We start from the raw sequence: 20,027 nt of genomic DNA on the forward strand, positions 1-20,027 counted from the left end.
GGGGGTCGCGGGGGCTCCAGGGGGGGAGAGCAGCCCCTGCCGGTCCGCGCTGCCGGCCGGACTCGTGGCCGCACTCCGCCGCCGGGGATCCATCCGCGCAGAGACCCCACGCGCGCTCACGCGGGGCCGATGGAGGCAGAGCAGCTGTCCGTAATTGCGCCTTAATTACTGTCGGCTCGCAGCTGATCCGGGGGTAATTACTGAGGCCGCGGCTCAGCGGGGGAGCTGGGCTTGCTCGAAGGATATTTAGATCCATCAGTCTCTTGGGTTCTCCCGCTAGATTTATTGCATCTGAAAACAATAAACGGCGTTCAATAAAACTCCAGCAGCAATAACGCGTCCCAAATGCCTGTTTTTACCACGCTCCAGAGGCGCAAGGAGCGTCGCGGCCGCATGGCTGCGCTCCCCAGGGCGGCTCTGCGCCCGCCGGTCCTCGGCTCTGCGCCGCCACGGTGCCACGAGGACGGCGCGATGCGGGCACGGTGGGTGGCTACAGCTGGCACAGCGGTGCGATGCAGCCGTTACGGTGCGATGCAACACTTAGGGCTCCCAGAGAAGCCGGGTCAGTGCAGTGTCACAGGAGGCGAAGAGGTGCCCCATCCCCTGCCGTCCGTGCGGGCAGCGGCCAAAGGATGCACCGGAGAGGGGATGGAGGGGACAAAAGGGACAAAGGCCATCAGCAGCACTGCACAGCGCCTCTCCTCTGCTAGAAAACCTTTTCGGAAAGGGATTTGCTGTGTTAGCAGAACGCCACAAGTGTTTGTCGGGTCGTTAGCCATTGCTAATGACTGCACCCTGCCCTGATATTTAACGTAGGAAGCACAGCAGGGATAAACAGCCAGTGAAGCTGGTCTGTGCAGAGCAATTGAAAGAAAAAAAGGCAAACATAAAACAAAATCCTGCTGGAAAGGTGAAATTGCAATGAGGTCTGCATGGCCCAGCTCAGGGCTACCGGGTCAGGGGGAATCCTAGCAGTGAAAGGGTTTAAGTGTAGGGGTGCAAGGTTGGGGGCAGCCACAGCAACACCCCCAGATCTGTTCCTCAGTTCCTAAGGCAGCTCTGATGCAAGCAGAGATGTGCTCTGCTCTGCACGGCCTGTGGGAAACGGGCAACAAGAAAACTCCCCTAACAGGTTACCCCTGCCCTCCTCAGCCACACACTGCATTTTTGCAAAAAATAACCAAATCTGACAAGAGTTGGCTGCATTCAGATGCTCTGCCTCTCCCTGCTGCTAAAAGGTACCAGGGAACGGCCTGACCTGAATTTTTATTCATCAGATGAGAACAAAGCCCCGGGCATCTCTTGTGATGCGACTTGCATCCAGCAGGCTCGGGATCGCTCCATTACAGAGCAGCCCTGGAAACAAGGAACTGCAGTTATTATTTTTTTTTTGCCCCCAGAGCAAAGGAGTCAGCAAAAAGAAAAGTGAAAAGGAAAGCCAGCGGAAAGCCGAAAGGAGCAGACAGCAGGATGGGCAGCAATATGATGCCTGCAATTACACCCCTGGTTACCGACTGACCAGAAACCAGAGCCCTCGCTGGCAGTGAGAACTCATGCAGTTTTCAGAGGTTTTGTCCCTCGGTGAGGAAGCAGTGTGGGCAGATTCCATGCGATTCCATGATTCCATGACCTCGTTCCCATGCCACCGTCTCCAGGGCTCTGGAGAACAGCACGGCATGGAGAACTGGCTGGAGGTGGATGGGCACAGGTCCTCCTGTCGCAGTCCCTCAGAGGAGCCCAGGCTGCTGCTGTGTCTGCTTAAAAAACCAACACACCACCAGGGTTACCCAATCAAGGTTTAATTGACTGAAGGAGCAGTTTCCATAGCAATGGGCTGGCAGCCCCAATTTCGTACAAAACCCGAGTATAAAAAAAACCCAAAAAGCGACAAAACTCTAAAAACAAAAATCACCCAAACCCAGGGGATAAAAAGATAAGAAAGCAGCTCCACGTTTGGCTCCGCCAGCTCACGCTCTTCCTGCCTCCTGGAATTTCTTCAGCAGGGGTTCGTCAGCCCGCAGGGCGAAGGTCAGCGCCCGCTTCTGGTAGAACTGAGCATCCAGCAGCAGGTTGTCCATGACGTCCTCCAGCAGATGGGCTCTCTCAGCAGAGCTGCCCGGAGCATCGTAGCCCAGGGCGGTGAAATGCACGTGCAGGTGGTAGTAGGAGGGCTGGTAGTGCAGGTAGATGCGGAGCTGGGATCCGGGCACACCAAAGCGTTTTGCTATGGCTTCCTACAGACACACACGGGTCAGTGAGGGAGGGAAGAGCCGGGGGGTGGAAAAAGAGCCCCCAGGCGTGGGGAGAAAGGTGGAGCCAGCGGCCATCAGGAATGTGCCTGCAGGACCTCAACTAAAGAAGGTTCAGGCAGCGAAAACGTGGAGGGAAGCTGCTGAATGAACACCTGGCAAGAGGAGAGCTCTGCTCACAGCCAGGGGAGCGCTGAGCCCATAGGAAGGGAGAGGCGAAGCGAGATGAGCGCTGCTTCCTCCCTCCTTACAGAAAGGGATGGGGAAACGGAGAAGGGCAGAAGCCCTTCCTGCCAGCCCCGCTTCTCCGTAACAGGACGTGCTCCCTGCTCCCATTGTTTTCCATTCCTCCCTTATCTCCCCAGCTCACTCAGCAAGTTACAGGATCCCGTTACCAGCCAGTGTAATTAAAGCTATAAACAGCAACGGCAAACTCCAACACAAGGGCTCGGTTTGCTGCTCAGCACACTGCAATCCCCTGACTAATCTCTTAATTAATCTCTGCTTTCCCTAGTGCAATTACTTTCCAAATTTCTAATGCAGTGAAGGGAACTATCACACATTGATCTACACGGCCCATTACCAAGCATGCCTGGAACAGCCACCAGCCAGAGAAAATGGTCTGGAGGTTACAAAGGCAGCTGCTAGCACACACAGGAAGATGAGCTCGACTCTGAGCTCGCTGCAGACAAAGCTGTACCAGACACTTCTGAAAGGGGAGAGAGGTGAGGAGCTTGCTGGCCGCAGTAAAAAGTCCTAGTTCCAAGGCAGGCAGCGCTCAGACTTCATTCCCAGCCTGGCTGCCAAGAGGAAGAGGGTGTTTTCTTCTTAAAGAAGAGCAAGGCTTTGCTCCAGAGGGATGGGTGGACTCCCAGACACATCCACACCTCTCCAGCCCATTCCAAAAAGATGCTCCCTTCTCCTAGAACGCACTGCAGTGACACGAGATGGAACAGCGTGAGGTCAAAGGCAGCAGCAGAAATATGTCTGTTCTCAAGCCGTGGAGGAGAGCTTCAGCCCCAGCATGAGTGCTCAGCACCACCACGGTGATGTGCAAATGGATGCCTGGTGGCTGCAGGAGGAAAGAAAGGCCACCAAGGCCTCCAGCATTGATGCAGTGTGGCCAGGCTGCGCAGGGCAGCACTGGGAGGGGTTTCCCAGTTGACAGACCCTTGTAAGGCAAGCACAGAGCACATCGCCTGCTGGCAGGCTCTGCTGCAGTCTCAGGAAGGGAAACGGGCAGGGGAGGCATTCACACCTCCCCCCACCATCTCCCATGAGAGGGTCTAAACTGAGGAGGAGAGGAAATCAGCAAATGCTTCCCATGGCCCTGTGGAGACTTGCTGCTTTGCTGGGCACCAAGCCCTGCTCAGCGCCTGGAGCAGTTCAGGACACTTGCAACGTATCTGGCCTCAAGAGCATACCAGTTGAAGCACAAAGAGGATTTAAAGTGCCCTCTTTTCATCACACTGCTCCATTTCCCCCTTTCAGCTCTTCCCAGGGCCTGGTGCTGCACTGTGATGCATCCCCACATCACACAGTCACGCAACACAGCACAGCAGCTCTGCAAGAACAAGGCAACATCCTCCGCAGGCAGCTCATACCACAGGGTGCAATGCAAGGAGGAAAGTCACCTCCACCTATTAAGCAATGCCCCTGGTTGCAATAGGGCTTGTATTGCAGGGGAACGATGGGGAGGAGCTCAGGAGGGAGAAGTGATCATCGCTCAGCTTTGGTGTCCACACAGAGGGCGGCTCTTTGCCAAACCAGGCAGCCACAGCAGAGGCCAGGAGCCAAGGCAGGGAGTTGCAGCAGCTCGCTGTGCCTTCCTGCACTCACCTTGCCCTCCTGCAAGACGTTCCTCAGCAAAGGGAGGTGCTCTGCTGTGAGGTCACGGAGAGACTTCACACCGCGGCGGTGAATGAGGGCTATCAGGTAGAGGTCCTCGAGCTGTGGAGAGGCAGAAACAGAGGAGGAGAACGATGCCTACAGCAGAAAGCAGGTGGAGGCTCAAGCACGGTGCAGAGCTTCTGGGCTGTGCTGTAATGTGCACACACACTTATCTGCCGACTTCTTTCACCAACCTCCAGGCTAGGTGGATCCTAGCTCCAAACCCCAGTAACGTCTCCTCAAACACTTCAGAAGCACCTGTCCAAGTGCACAGCACACTAAACCTTCCTCACGGGGCAGCAGAGGTGCAGCACTTGCCTAGGCAGCAGGGAACTGAACTGCAGTGCTGAGCTCAGCCTTTCTGCAGAGCAAGAGGGTGGCTTATCTCCGCGCTCAGCAGAGGATTTGCAGTGAATTCCAGCAGCCAAAGCTGCGACTGTAGATTTTTCCGAATGAAAAGCTTCCCCTATTGCCTCTGTACAAACAGTGGCCCGTTTTCCAGTGACTCCACTTTTATAAATAACTATTTTCAAGTGTTCATCTGTCACCTGACAGCCCCACAGTGACATACGGCCGCCCCGCAGCGCTCAGACCAACCTTTGCCATCTCCGGAAGCAATTTACTGAATTAAATGTTCAGTGAAACAAAAGGTCGTGGATCATTATATATAAAAAAAAAATAAATCAGTCAAATGGTTTTGTGGCATTGCTGCCCAGGAGATAATAAACACAGAGATGAAGTCTCCTGTACAGGGATCAGACTGAACACGGAGGCAGCCAGGACAAGACAGGCTCCCACACCACGACTAACACTGATGTTCTTCAGCAATATCTGCAGCTGAGAGTCTCTCACACCCAAGCCTACCTGTGCTCCCTGCACTGTGTGCTGGCAAGCAGCTGCTCGAGGCTGTTTCCTCAACTGCCTGCGTTTCCAAAACCAAATGTCCTGCAAAGTCCAGCCCCTTTCCGCAGCACTTCATCCCTGTCTCCTTCAGTTTAGTTAGTGGCTTTCTAACAATATAAACACTGTGTAGCAAAGGGTTTGGATATCCACAGCCCAGCAGATCTCTTCAGAGTTATAAGCAATCCATCTGGCTATTTGAAAACAGATGTTTGTGCCAAAAGATGCTTGAACAACTCTGCCCTGGGACTCGAAATACAAAGCTTCATTTGCATCCAGTCAGCAAAGCCGTTCTCGTGCTGTGACCTGGCTCTCACAGCAGCACAGCTCCAGAGGAAGATGGCCTCTCAGTTTGTCCTCTTCAAACCAGAGCTGGCTCACAGGGGAAAAGCAAACATCCCCTCTCCTTAGAACATCTGTACGTTGCTGTTTGAAACAAATACGCCTGTTGCTAAAAAGGCCCTCAATGATGTCATGCACGGCATCATTTCAGGCAACGCCTCGGGGCTCCTGTGGGCTTGAGAAAAGCTGGAGGGATCCAGAAGGGGCCGTCAGCACCATGTCTAACCAGGACTCGCTTGCTCTGCACAGCCGAGCTGCCACGCTGCTGCTGCAGCACTTTCAGGTACCCACTTCCCAGCACGAAGCACGGTCGCTCCTGGCCCAGCAGCAGGCAGAGGCAGCGAGCAGCAGCACCCAGGCAGGGAATCCTCCTCCTTCCATCAGCCCGAAGCAACGGCAGGTGAATCCACATTTAGCAAACTGCTACGCTAGCACAGCGCGATGCTGTTGGACAGAACTCTGAACCTGAGCTGCAGGGAGGTTTGCACGGCGCTGCTGGGAGCCCTGCCTCACCACCCTCATTTAATTCAGCAGCCCACGGATGCTTGGATGAGCTGAAATGGGAACGGCCGGCGGCTCTGAAGTGCAGCTGCAGGGATGAGATCTGATCTGACAGATCCCATGTTTCATCTAATACTTTAGGTCTTGAGACACGCTGGATTCAAACCTGTTCAGTTTCTCTCCGAATACCATTCATTTATGGCAATGTCTCACTTAAAAGACACTACTGAGCTCACATCCAGCTGCCCAAGAGCAGGAAAACCAGCTCTAACCTTCCTGATGACAGCCTCAGCGAGGAGCCACGCACACACCCTGCTCAACACAACACCCTTGCTGGGAAGAGACAGGCAGCACAAGGGGTATGGATCCTGGCAGCCAGAAGCACAGAGAAATCAAGTCCAAGCCCTTCTCTCAGGGTAAGGAATCATGCAAATAAGGCAGGAGTCCAGATCTCTGCTTTTTAAAACTCAGAGGGCACCCAGCTGTCAACAGCTATCAGTGGGGATGAAGCACCTGCATGGAGCACACCAAAGCCCCCAGCTCAGCACTCCCACAGTGCCTGCAGGGACTGAGAGCAGCCCCTGCCCTGGGGACGTGGCTGTGCTGATGCAGAGGCAGTGAGAGCACCCAGAGAGTGCAGCCATGGGGAAAAATCAAGAAGATCCTGTTTGGATCACAAGCAAACCACAGCAGCATGGGAAACCTCCCCTACAGACACATCCTGCCATGCAGGTGCTCCCTAACTGCACTGCGCACAGCAGGTCTGTAGAGAAATCTGGCTACAGCTTCAAGCTCATCTGTCTTCAACACTGCAGTGAGCTGCACAGCTTGGTTCTGGAGAGAAAGCATTTACACCGAGGCTCTGCTCGGAGAAAAGAGCACATTGCTGAGAATTAACTTCCCAGGATCACTGCATTGCTGCCACCTTCTTGCAGGGTGCTGGGCAACAGAAATCGAAGCTCAGTTACCCCACAGCAACAAGGGATTTTTAGGTTGCCATGGGATTTTTAGAACAGCTGACGTGCGGGGAATTCCAGGTTTACATGGACTGCCCTGCAGTAACTTACCTGTCCTCACCTCCCATAGCCCCAGGCAATTCAGCACCAGATGGAAGTCGGCTCTCCCGCCTCCCTCCTGCCCCCAGCCCACGCTCAGCGCAGAGATACAGAATCGTGCTGTGCTAAGAGCTTAGGAGGGTTATTTTTAGTTCCCATTTCCACGTTTTCATCAAACTTTCCCTCGGTGCCACCCACAGAGAGGTTCTGAGGATCAGAAACACGAAGGGGACTTTTTGACTCCACGAGGCTTGGAGCCCTGCTTCTTTGAGCCTGGGGCATTTCATCTCTGCAGGCACGCCGCGGGCCTTGATGTCTCCAGGCCATAGGAGTGCCACATGAATCGAGCCAGAGTCAAAAGAAATAATGAGCCACTCAATTTCGGATTACAGCCCGGGCTAAGACCTCTGAATCTCAACAAGTGGCCACTCCAGCGAGGGGTTAAGCAGCTGCTCATAAGCTAACAGCCATCTGTTTAATATTGTGTGAGGAGAGTTAATTGGAAGGACGACACATCTGCCTGATTTATGCCTAATATTTAGGCTGACAGAAACCCAAACAAAGGAATCCATCAGGAACAACAGGCAGCTGGATTTCGGTTCCAACACATCAAGACAGCGCTCAGGCTAACACAGGAAAGAGAAAGTGAAGCTAATAAATAAATCACTGAGCAACAGTGAGGACAGCCTGCGTTTTGCAGTGTCCACCATTAGCACATTCCAAAAGGCCCTGAGTCACTGGTAACATCACTGCTTAATTAGTGTGAACAGGAAGGATGCATTCCTCTTCTAGAGGTTTCATTAACGTGCTATTAGTGACACCAAAGTGGACATTTCCTCTGTAATGCCTCTCAACAAGCAGCATCCCTTCAAAACCAAGAGTAGCAAACAAACCTGGTTTTGATTCCACTTAAAATCTGGAACTAGAACAAAGCCATTGCAAGGGTCTGGGTTTTCATGGATGATTCGATCAGCCTCAGCTTTCTTCTCCAGGATATTATACACCCACTGAAAGAGAAACATGTGATTTAGAAACCAGCAGAGCAAAAAGCTCAGGCACATTTAGCCCAGGCTCATGGATTAGTCTGTATGCACTGCAAGCAGAACGTGAAAAAAAAAAAAAAGACGGCCAAATAATTTCATGGCCAACAACATTTGCAGTTAATTACCCATAGCACTCCAACAAACCCCAGGCTATTACAGGCACTTCAGTTAAAAGATACCCTCTGACCCCACTGCATGGCGCGGCCCCACTGCCTCGCTGAATTATTGAGGGATTTTTGTCCTCTCGAGCATTAAGGATCGGCCACAGCTGGAGATGAGGCATTGGACAGAGATGGTTTAGAAACTGCTGTATTTGCTTGTAAGAGGATTTGGAGATAATTCTGCCCAACGGGGTCTTGCAATTCTCCATCACGCCCACAGAGCTCACGATGCTCCCAGCCAGCAGCCAGAGCCCCGGGGCCGGCAGAGGCTGAGCTCAGCTCCCGCGGGGCCTGGCGGTGCCTCCATACACCTTTCACGCCCCACGCTGTCCTGAAACCTTTACGACGAGCTGTGGAGAGGAAACCCGGCTGGTTTTTCCATTCGGAAGGGAAGCAGCAGATCGCTGCAAGGCTGAGGCTGGATGGAGCTCCTGCTGCTGGCAGCCAGCACTCTGCGGGCCAGGACGAGAGGCCTGTGTTTTCTTGGGCAAGTCACGTTTCCTGACTGGTTAGAAAAGAGCTCACCGCTCTTCTTCCTCTATATTTAAAGCTTCGGCCTCCAACAGCAGCAATCCTTGCTCTGGTTATCCCCTGCATTCCTGGCTGGGCTGCTGGGAGGGAGAACAGGAGGACGTGGGAGCTCAGACTCTGCAGAGGAAGAGCTCCTGAGAGCAAAGCACCGCGCAGAGGCAAGTCTCCACTCTCCAACAGGGATAACTGACGAGACGAGACATGACAGAGAAAGCACCTTCACGCCTGGAAGACTGCCTGTCCTGGTTAAAGCTGCCCACCTGCCCTCTTGCCAAACACAAAGGTCCTCTTTCACAGAGGGAGCTGCAAGTTGGCTTCTAAACGCTAGCAGTTCTTGGGAGTTTCAGACTTCCAGCATTAATCAGGTCTCTAGAGAAAAAAAGCAAGGCAGCAGAAATTGGCTGGGCTTCGAAAGCTGCAATCATTTTGAAACGCCAGTGGCCCTTCCACTGCAGAAAGCCTTCCCTGAAACAACCAGGCTGTAGAAGTGCCACAGCTGTTTCAGCTTTACGGATAGGGCAAACAACTGAACTGCACACAGCGCTGATCACCACCACGCTCACCTTCCCATGGAGCTTAGGCACAACACACTGCTGCTGTCCCAGGGCGTGTGGAAGCACCAAGCCACTGCTGGCCCTGCAGACACACTCAGCAAACTGGCTCAGTGGCTGCTGTGTGCAACAGATGCTCGAGATGAAAGACAGCCCTGCTGGGAACTCTGTCAGGAGTTTAATTAATCTAATCAAAACTCAGGATCGTAGTGAACTGACCTGAATATATCTCCTTAGGGACAAACAAACCTCCCCAGCCTCGATCCTTTTCTTTCTTAAGTTCCCACTCTTTCCTCCCTAGCGATAACATCCCAGAGAGATTCTCAGAGATTATGGAACACATGGCACAAGACTGCTGTGCTCCGTGACCCTGTGAGAAAGGCAGGGCAGGAAGCTCAGAAGGAAATGAAAGTTTGCCACTCACTTTTTCACGCCGCCTCTTTTGAGCAGTGCCAACCTGTGGGTACCCCAATAAGCTCACATACAGGATGAGCAGAGCCATAAACCGCTGCTGCCCCATGATGACCAGCAGTCATCAGCTGGCTGCTCCTGCTCTTTCCAGCATAAGCCTGGGGAAGACAACACGTCCACAAGCTGGCACTACAATAAAACTATTATGCTGAAAGCAGCCAGAATTTGCATCCTCCAGGCAGAAAACAGAGCCTCCTCTGTAGTCCTCCAATACTTCTGCCTTTCACATTTCCTCTTCCCTTTGACAAAACCAATTAGATAAAGACAAGAAACTGCATTATCAAATCCCAGAGGACCGATGCTCAGACCAAGATCGCCAAGCACAGATAAGGCAGCTGCTCCCAAGGTTGGCAGGAACATGCTTCCATCTACCTACTTCATGCAGAAATCAGCTCACAAGCATTCGGTGGAACAGGTAGAGAGACCTCATACTGCTGAGGGCAGCTGCTGTGTCACAGAACTTAGCCTGCAGAGCAAAGACATGGAGAAAACATTTGTGCAGGCTGCTACCAGGTGCAAATACACTCTTTTGTTTCTCCAGCTAATAAATGCTTCCAATAAATTAGGGGTGTTGCAGTCCAACTGCTGGCAAGAAAACTGAATGATGGAGGGAACAAATGTGGGTGAGCAAGGAGTAACGGAGCGCACTGCAGCTTGCAGGGTGCCTCCTGGAACTCCATGCACAAAGCAAGATTCACATCAGCTGCAAGTGATCAGAGCACAACAGCAAACCCATAGCCAGTCTGCTGCAGTTTAAATCAGTAAGAGAAAGATGTGAGGAGGGGACACATGAGGTCTGTGGTTGTCTTTCATTTGAGACAAAGGAGCTTATTTTTAATGAATAGCCTCGACAGACCCTCACCTGCAGTCAGCTGGAAAGGGCGCACACTTCGCTCATCAGCAAGGTGCAGAAGCAGCATCACCAGGGAGAGGATGCAGGAGCTATTGCCTGGCTCTAAGAGCCACTTGGTTTGCTTGATGGTTTCCTTTTCACGGCAGTGGCTGCACAGATTAGATACATAAGCAATGAGTTGCTTTTAATGCACCGAAAGAGCAGTAATCAATTACTCGAGTAAGCTTGACATTGCTAGGATTCGTTTTATTCCCTCATCTGCACAGGTTGGCATGAATTGCCCCTACAGACTTTTGGTCCTTCAGCCTATAAAGATGTGGAAGAGAGGAGCAGTCAAAAAAGGGAAAACAAGAAACGAGTGCATTGCTGCTGCTGGTGGTGAGAGGCAGCCCAAAAATTCAGCTCCTGCACGTGGGATATGAACTGGAAGACTGGAAGGCAGAGTAGACTGCAAAGCACTAGGAGTGAGTTGTGATGCAAGGAATCCAAGCACTGTGTAGGTCTTCCCATTTCAAAGCACCCAAGAGACTCCCACGAGGCCCAGCAAAGTGCACCAATTCCACCCTCAGAGAGAAGAAATGTCCCGACACAGCAGGTCTCCAGGAGCCTTGAGAAGGGCACACTGGATCAATCTCCAAAGGAAGAGCTTTTCTATAATGATGTAGCAGTGCTACCGAAGAACAGAAGGAGAGCTCTACCGGGAGAGCCTGGGGAAAGAGCCCTGCTTAGCACTGCTGTGCTCACCAAAAAGGTCAGACAGCCTCCAGAAAGTGCAGCAGTTAAGTGGGTGTTCTCAGGGAAACAGTCAGCATCACAGATCCCAAACTTCACAGCTCTGCTGCCGGTCACGTCTGAGAAACAGGCGTGTTAGAAGAGAGGGTGAAACACCACAGAGCTGACAACACATGGATGGAGCAGCCAGCAGGGAGACGGGGCAGAGCTCTGCTGATTCATCTGCCTGCAGTCCAGGCTTCGAGGAGACATCTGACAGCCCAGCACCTTAAAGAGGGAGGCCAAAGACAGGCAGAGCTCTGCTTCCATCCCCAGAGCTCCTGCAAACATCAAGCTCTGCAGAGACTGTTGACTTCGAGGCACTGTCAGCTCTCGTTTGGCCAAAGGAATGGGACACCAGCATGCCAGGAAGGCAACACACAAGGCCCAGAACAGCTCCTGGAGGTGCAGCCTCTGGCAGCTGTGCAGTACCAAAACCAGAATGGAGACACTGCAAAACAAGAATCCAGTTGAGAACCCTGCTCTCAATTCTCATCATGCAAACCCACTCCAGTACCGTGTTTGTCGCAGCGAGGGTCACCACAGCAGTGCCTGAGGCACCTCTTCCTGCAGGCTCTCCACCCCTGCAGAGGGACACGCAGCCCCAGACCCTTGAGAAGCAGCAGTGCCCATACCTGGATGCTGAAGCTCTGGGACTGGATGAAGGGCAGTGTTATGTTCTTGTAGTCCTCCCAGGTTTCACGGACCAGGTGCACTTCCTGACGCAGGTACTTCTGAAGGTGTTTCTCTGTGGCAGGGTACACCACTGTGGCTTTTATCTCTAGGAAAAAACAAAAAAAACATATTTACTGAATTATAATCACAGATGAAACCCGAGTTACTTCCTTTAGTTCCACATAAACCTGTTTTTGCCCTCTAATAAATGCCACGCTAACACATTTCAAAAATATACCATTAAAATAGCAGGGGAGAGCTGACACAGATGGCAAACAAGCACTTGAACCGGCAGGGCTCCTTCTGTCATCACGGAAAGGAGCTCAGTGCATCTGCACAGAGGAACACAATAAGCTGACAGCACAGCCAGGGCCAGTATTTCCAGTTCAGGTGGAAGGGGTGAAACGCTGGGTGAAACTTTTCCCACACTCACTTCTCAGATATATCAGCAACATCAGTGCACATCTGGGGCTCCCAGGGAAAAGTTTATGTGCAGTCAAGTAGGACAGAAGCAGCACATGGCAGCACTACCCAGGGCTGAGAAGCACGTTCCTCATTCTTTCCACCTGAGGGTAATCAGATGCTATCAAGAAACTCTCTCCATCCACCAAAGCAGACATCCCATGGGCTGCACGCAACAGGCCTGCACAAGGAGCCACTGTCCCTGCAGAAAGCCACAATCCCAGACGTTTTGTTTCTCCACTTACATGCAGCTTCAGTGCAGCTGCCCAAACCCCAGCAGCAAGGAAGGCAGCCCCAGCCGCTCCCTGACTGCAAACAGCCCATCTGAAGCAGAGCTCAGCTCCCCTTCCAGCTCCAAGATGACGCAGCCTGCTTTTGAGCAGTTGAGGAGCCAAAACTCCACTTGACACAGCTTCTGAGCACGCCCAAGTTGTGTCTGAGGGCGCACCCTGCTACCTGCTCCCAGAGAACAGGACTGGGACAGGAGCAGAGCAAAAAGCTTTTAAACGAGGACAGGCACCTCACCAACCCCTCGTGAGCTCAGGCAGCAAAGCTGCTGCAAAGGCATCGGGACAGCTGGTGTCCACAGAAGCGACAGTAGATGGGTACAGGAAGAAAAGCAGAAGAAATGGGCACTCCTGCCACGATGAGCAATGCCATTCTGACCCCATCCTGCTCCATCACACCCCACTGGGGCTGTGAGCCCAAAAGCTCCCTGCATTTACAATGCAGCTCCTCTGAAAGCCTCTTTCAGCACAGCGCCTGAGGCAGCTCTGTGCAGCCCCTGATATCCAGGCCATCCTTCTGCCCTGCGGGAAAGGCTCTCTGCTGGCCCACACCCTGCACCAGGCACAGCACACAGGAACAAAACCTCCTTGTGCACATGGCCTTTAACTCACAGATTCTCTTCCCAAAAGAGGAGACACGGGGCACGTGGACGATCCATGGCAGGCAGCGCTGCTCCCAAAGCTCCCAGCCATGAGGATGCTCAGCCCTGAGGACAGGAGGCCAAGGACAGAGGGACACATCTGGAAGGCGCCGCGGCTGCTGGGATGAGCGCAGGGCTGATTCAGTGCTCCCCTTCACCAGCTGGCAAGCAGAGAGCATTCAGCTGGTTACTTTCACTAAAGGAAAACAACCCCTGTTTACACTGAGATTAGAACTTGGAGGTGTATTTTCCACGACATTGAACAGGATTCCAGCATGCACCTCACTGACCCGGCAGCCCTGGCCTTGGCAGCAGTGAATCTCCCTCGCAGCAGTGAAGCACTTGGGAAATATCCCTCCTTGCCCGAGGGTGGATGTGCGACAGCTGCAGGAGAAAACGGCCCGCTGGTGGAGCACTGAACAACTGAAGGCAGAACACCCCGTCCTGACCCCAAACGAAGCCATCAGACCCACGCACGGGGCAGAAGTCCTGCAGCTTCCCCAGCTTGTGCCCAAGCTCTGCAACGGCTTTTGCTGCTGCCACAAAAAGCAGCAGCACCGAGCAGCTGTGCCTCACACTTCACAGATGAATATATGCTAGCCAGACGTGGAATATAAATATCTATTTGTTCTTAAAGCCAGGACTCAGGGTGGGTGTCTTTTTTTTGTTTTTTGGTTTCTGTTCTTTTTAAGGTCAGCGCTGCACAAGCTGGGAGACTCTGTCTTTTCATTCCATGCCAAACCCAGCTTAATGAAATCCACAGGAAAATGCTGGTAACATGAAATATGAAAATGCAAACCACAAGGGCAGTCTGGTCCGATTCCCACTGTACACATGTTCAAACAAGGTTGTTTTCCAGGGCTCGATTAGCACTTTGAGCAGGGTGATGTAATACCCAAAGACGAGGCTGCAGCTCCTCCACTCCTTGCTTTAAAAAGACCAAAAAAAAGCAGTGGAGAAAAGCAGGAGATAAAAGGCCGAGCCCTCGCACTCAGGGTGCAACAGCGAGCAGCTCCACTGCAGACACAGCACGACTGCACACACTGCTGAACCTTTCCATTTGCTGGCAGCCAACCGCACTCATGTCTCATTCTGAAAGCTGCCCTGCGCCCAGCAGGCTCCACGTGTGCTGAAGCACGACAGGAGCAATCCGTGCTGGCCTGGAAACGGGGCGAAGCATGGCTGTGCACATCGGGTGGTTTTCAGGTTGGTAAATGGCTGGCACTTATCGCTGCCTGCATCTGGGTCGTGTTGGCCAGCCTGTTCCGGGATGGCAGCCCGAAAGGGCTGTGGTTTAACTCCAGGAGTCAGCACTCTTAGCTGGAGGCAGCTAAAAAAATACCAAAAATGAGGTCTAAATGGAAGGATCCCAGATAGACGTGTGCCAGAGGTACTTGGATTCCTGGGCATCACCCTACAAGGGGAGCAGGTGTGTCTGAGGGAAAACTCCATGACTTCAGTTCCACGTCCACAGGGAAATGAAGCTCAGACTGCCTAGAACCAAACAGTTCCTCTCCTCCTCTGATGAGAGTGCAAAAAAACCCACTCACTTCTTCACCCCCCTCAAGAATTCCGAGGCAGCACCACAAGGGCCATCGCCATGTGTTTGTTACCTGTTTTAAATCGATGTAAGCTGCTGAGGAGCTGAGAGAAGCAGGCAGGCAGGAACAGCCCCGGGGCAGGGACACTTTTCCTCCCTTTGCCAATAGGAAGCCCAGGTGCTTTGGTTTACAACTGAGCACACAAAGCCGAAGGGAGAATTGATTGCACTCTTCCATTCCAAGTTCTTCCTCTGCAAGATCTTGCATGTTGCATACACCTTTCTGCACCATCCTCAGCTTCCCCTTTCAATGCCAAGTTATCCAAGCACAGTGTCACACAACCTCCCCTTCCCATTTATCCTTGTTCACGATGACAACTGACAGCATCCCCAAATGAACCCCACGTACCCCACCCCCGGCAGTACTGTGCTCCATCACAGGCTTCTGGGGCTTTCACTGCACAACGAGACAAAAGCACACAAAAAGGAGAACGCTTTCAAGAGCTCTCACACTCTCCAAGGCCAGCGCATGCCAGGGCAAGCCAAGTGTGCTGCTGGGGACTCTGCCAAGCTGTCTGGCCGCTGCTTCTCATCCTGAGATGGAGAGGACGTGGTGGGCGCTGGCTGCAGTGTGGGAAAGAGAATCTCTGAGTCACCAGCTCTTGAGAGCTGGAGCGCAGCACAGGAACAGCGCCCACTGCCCAGCAGAGCAGCCCTCCCCTCGCTGCCTGCACCTACCCCCACCTGGCTCCAGCCCAACGGCTCCCGCTGCTCAGGCTCCAGCCTTCTGTTCAATCGCAGACTCTCATTATGATATTTAAGCAGCCTGCTCGCTGTGCCAGGAGCGCGGCAGCACAGCCATGGGAAGCACTGCAGACTCGGCTGCAGACGTCCATGCAGCTCATGCACGTCTCTCCAGCTCCTGCTGCCTGAAACCAGATCCTTGCTGGGCTCAGGAATGCAGGAATATGTATCACTTCCTGCATGACTGAATAGTTTCCCCGCTGCCTTCCATACTCTTCCATTTCTCCCACAGTTTCTCCACTCTGCGTCAGAGTGTCTGTCAGTAATGCTCATTTTTAGACTCTTCAGGCTGCAGCATGAGGACGTGCTTGCAAATGGAGCTGTGACACGTAGCTGCCAATCGTGCACAGCAGACAAAGCTTCCTTCCAGTGCAGACTGATGAGAGCCCTTGAATTACGTGAGCACGGCCGAGGTGCCATGAAACACAACATCTCTCAGCAGCCAGGCTGCACCGTGCTGGAAAACACAAGCTGCCTGCTAAACAGATGTCAGCTGAGCAAATGCATCACCAGGACCTGGATGCGGGGAGGGAACGCATTGCTTAAACCATGGAGCTTTCGCAATCAGTCCTCTGGCACCTGGAAAATCTTTTCCCTGCTGTGAAAGCAGCTCCAGCTCCCTGGGCTGTGATTTCCTCTGCCAGCACATCAGACCTTCAGAGGTAAGCTGCCAGTTAAACCCAAGCAGGAGCAAGGGGCAGGGAAGGCAGCGCACTGGCATTTAGGAACGGCAGGAACTTAGCGGGAGACGGCTCTCCCTGCATTCCCCTGCCAGCCCATGCTGTGCTGTTTTGCAGACGTGGGGCAGTGTTTGCAGCTGTGCTCCACAGAGCTGTGCCCAACACAACCCAGCACTCAGTGGCTGGCCCACAGCGGAGATGCAAAGGCTCTCCTTTTGCAATATTAGACCAGTTATGGTCAGAGGACATATCAACCAACTCACTAGCAAGTCATCCCCTTATTCAGGTGGGTCTGAATGGCAAACTATCTTCTCCTCCATCTGGTGGGCTTGGATTACCCTTCAGATGCACACCCTCTAGGCGGGTTTTCAAATGCATTTCCCATTTCATCCATTGCACATCTGTTCCAGCGGCCACAACAAGCAGCACAAGCCGAGGTCCTCCAGCCAGGACCCACTCTGCCACAATCCCTGCCCCACAAAGCCTGTCCTCAAGCTGCAGAGTGCAATTCTGACTCACAGGGTGGAGGGATGTCCCTGCTGCAGGTACCTCACCTCTCAGCCTGCCTCTCCTGTGCCCTGCCACAAAACAAAGCGGCTCGCCCAGCCCCGCAGGCTCTTTTACCACCAGGACAAAACAAGCTTTCACTGCACACAGTTTGCATTAACTTTGCTCCCTGGGTGAAACAGCATCTGAGTAGCTTAAACGAGGAGGTGGGAAAAGAGGAAAGAAAATATCCGCTTTCAGCTCTCACGAAAGCCCAGCTGTCTGCAGGGCCTCCGGGGCCACGGACCACAAAGGCGACATTGAGAAAGGCGCCGCACAAAGCAGACCTGCGGGCTGCTAATGAGAGCCAGCTCCTCCCAGAGCTGCCGTTAGCAGGCAAAGCTTCAGCCACGGCGCAGAGGTCTGCAGGTCACCTGCAGCTGTGAGCACCTCGCTCCAGGCAGTTTGCTGGAGGGGGTTTAGCTTTACCCTCGGGAAGGGAGAAATTGAGAGTGGGGGCTCGGCTGCTGCAAAATCCCTGCAGTGAATTCCTCTTCAGTGTGACACTGACCCCGGGCACCAGCTTAATGCCAATGTTAGACCTTGAGTGCAAAACTAACCGGGCTGTAAGTGCAAACCTGTAAGTGCCAGGAGAGAAAACCCAACACCACAACCAAGAGACCAAACCGGACCGATGCCTTGCCGGGTCTCCACACGCTCACTTGATGTCCAGGGTTTTCCCAATGTACACAGCCCCACAGGGAACTTCTCATCCATCATTTTAACATTTATTAGCTTCATTCCTTGCGTCAACTCCCTTCTTGGGCCATGACTCAGCTCAAAAGGACAATTTCTTTCCCCTCCCAAACATGCTTCATCTGATGCTAAACGCTCCAGGGTGCCAGTGCTGCTGGTGGAGAGCATCTCACACGAGGTATCTGCAAATGCAGCTCCTCATAGGAAGAAATGTGACATCTTTGATAGCAACAGACAGCCCTCAGGCTGCCAGGAGGGCCCAGGAGGTGTCTCCCAGTCACTCAGCATTTACCTTGCCTGCACTTTTTCTCGTGAAATTTTAACAATGCTGCCATCAGAGAGACCAACTGTCCCCAGCTCAACCCTGTTTTGCATGGAGCGACACAGGGACACAGCTTTGCGACAGCAGAGTGGGAGGCAAAGATGCCCCTGTTGTCTTTGTGCTGGAGACACGTTGCTTACAAACCACAGCTCCCGTGGACACCTCTGAACGGCAATTTCAAAGGTAATTCAATGAACAAACTTCCACCAAAGGAAGCCAGCAGAACCACGATAGGAGCGCACAGCCTTTATGCCAAGACAGCACGCAGCAGCCACAAGGCAGCTCCCAGGGCTCGGCTCCCAGCCCTGCAATGCCACCTCGTGGGAGCCGCTGCGACTCACCGCCAGCACTGACAGCAGGCGCTGCTGAAATCCTAAGGCTGAAACTCCTCATTTCAAGTCTGCTGCAGAAGAACACATTTTGCACAAGCTTCTACAGCCACTGCCTGCTACGTGATGCAAGCTGAAGACAGATGCGTTGCCCTGAAAACTCCATTTGGGGCCACAACGACTTCTTCCTTCAGGCTATCACTTTGATTGATTTTGACTACATTAAACCTGTCTGGTTATCATCACATTTATGGAAGTGCTGACACACAATCACTACGCTTCCAGAATTTAAACCAACATCAGCATTAAATCAAAGCATCAGCATGGCTGAGAGAGGAGTCCTACCCTCCGTAAGGAAAGCAATTTGTTAGCAATGAAAATCCAATTCACAAGGCAACACCATTCTGTGACATCTTCAACCTGCTGGGCTGACCTCGCCGCATTCTGCTGTTAACCAGGGAATCGTAACGCAGAGACGTGTGAAATCAGTGGGGAGCAGCAGGAAGGGCAGCAGACGAGGTGCCCACCTGCAGCACACGCTGCAGATCAGCACTTTAATCCCATTGCCAGCATGTTAGCTATCTGTCCTCATAAGGCAACGAGGAAAAAAAGAGCAAAAAATGACACCCTGAAAGGAACAGTCTGTGAAGGGTGAGGCCATAACCAGGGGGCTGTGGTCAGAGGCTCTACATCCAGGCAGAGGCAGTGCTGAGTTCTGTGCCCCAGGGGTCTCTCCTGGGACCAGAACTCTCCAACATCTTTCCCAGTGACACAGATGGGATCGAGTGCACCTCAGCAAGTTTGCAGATGACACCAAGCTGAGCGGCGCAGCTGACACAACAGAAGAGATGCTATCCAGGGGCACCGGGACGGGCTCAAGAAGTGGGCCTGCAAGGAGCTGCACTTGGCTTGGGGCAACCCCAGAGAAAAACTGACCGAGAGCAGCTCTACCAAGAGGGACCTGGGGGGCCAAAAGCATAGGCAGGGCAGGAGGGCAGGGCGGTCCTGCAGCCCAGGAGGCCTCCCGTGTCCTGGCCGCACCGAGAGCCAGCAGCGCGGTACGGCGGCCGTCCCCCCCCGGAGCGCGGCCTGCAGCCCGCAGCTCCCAGCACGGAGCGACGCCGAGCCGTCGGAGCGCCTCTCCCGCGAGAGCCGGGCTCGCTCCGCTCGGAGGGCCGGGGCTCCGCGCAGCGCTCTGCCTCGCGCAGCCCGCGCTCACCGCTCAGCTCGGGGGGCGGGTAGAGGCGGTACGTGCTGTAAATGTCGTTGCGCGTCTGCAGCTCCAGCTTGGCGGGCCTCCTCAGCAGCTCCCCGATCTCCTCCTCCCGGAACGGCGTTTTCTCCAGGATCAGCACGGCGTCCGTCTCCTCCCCCGCCGGCCCGGACACCTGCGGCGGCGCAGCCGTGAGCGCGGAGGGAGCCCCGAGCCGGCCTCGCGCAGCCGCGGGGACGGGGCTCTCCCCGGTACCTGGCCGTGCACGAAGGCCGCCTTCTCGCGCGCCGAGTCCCGCAGCAGCCGCCGCATCCGCACGGAGCCCAACGGGAACGGGGAGCCGCCCGGGGCCGCCTCGCCCTCTTCCCGCCGCCGCTTCGGGGCCGGGCCGTCCGCCATGGCCGCGCGGGAACGGCGTGGAGACGGCGCGCGACGGCGCCCCCTCGCGGCCGGAGGACTCGGCTCCCGCCGGGCCCAGCCCGCAGCCCCGCGCAGCTCCGAGCTTCGTCGCCTC

The 20,027-nt window shown here is 53.9% G+C and overlaps 1 protein-coding gene and 1 long non-coding RNA gene across 2 annotated transcripts; both read right to left on the reverse strand.

Moving 5' to 3' along the window:
• Nucleotides 1-1,783: 1,783 nt before the first annotated feature.
• DCPS (decapping enzyme, scavenger) lies at nt 1,784-19,939 on the reverse strand. The gene is made up of 6 exons (XM_052697132.1): nt 19,769-19,939; nt 19,520-19,688; nt 11,954-12,099; nt 7,831-7,944; nt 4,089-4,199; nt 1,784-2,234 (listed from the first exon to the last, which is right to left on the reverse strand). The coding sequence occupies exons 1-6, from the start codon at nt 19,910-19,912 to the stop codon at nt 1,968-1,970; spliced, it is 951 nt and encodes a 316-aa protein (XP_052553092.1). The 5' UTR covers nt 19,913-19,939; the 3' UTR covers nt 1,784-1,967.
• On the reverse strand, nt 7,951-11,830 carry LOC128087530 (uncharacterized). The gene is made up of 5 exons (XR_008209877.1): nt 11,292-11,830; nt 10,557-10,696; nt 10,071-10,160; nt 8,667-9,041; nt 7,951-8,248 (listed from the first exon to the last, which is right to left on the reverse strand). It is a non-coding gene; the product is annotated as an uncharacterized LOC128087530 (long non-coding RNA).
• Nucleotides 19,940-20,027: the final 88 nt, after the last annotated feature.

Source organism: Tympanuchus pallidicinctus, unplaced genomic scaffold (genome assembly GCF_026119805.1).
Source record: "Tympanuchus pallidicinctus isolate F22 unplaced genomic scaffold, pur_lepc_1.0 scaffold30, whole genome shotgun sequence".
Taxonomy (NCBI): domain Eukaryota; kingdom Metazoa; phylum Chordata; class Aves; order Galliformes; family Phasianidae; genus Tympanuchus; species Tympanuchus pallidicinctus.

Bases quoted from the DNA above. Each gene is read 5' to 3' on its own strand.
- DCPS (XM_052697132.1), bottom strand. From the start codon at position 19,912: ATGGCGGACGGCCCGGCCCCGAAGCGGCGGCGGGAAGAGGGCGAGGCG. The intron at 4,200-7,830 runs GTTTGTTTGCTA...GCCTCTCCACAG, and splicing joins TTAAGTGGAATCAAAACCAG to CTCGAGGACCTCTACCTGAT. The intron at 2,235-4,088 runs GTGAGTGCAGGA...GTGTGTCTGTAG, and splicing joins ACGTCTTGCAGGAGGGCAAG to GAAGCCATAGCAAAACGCTT.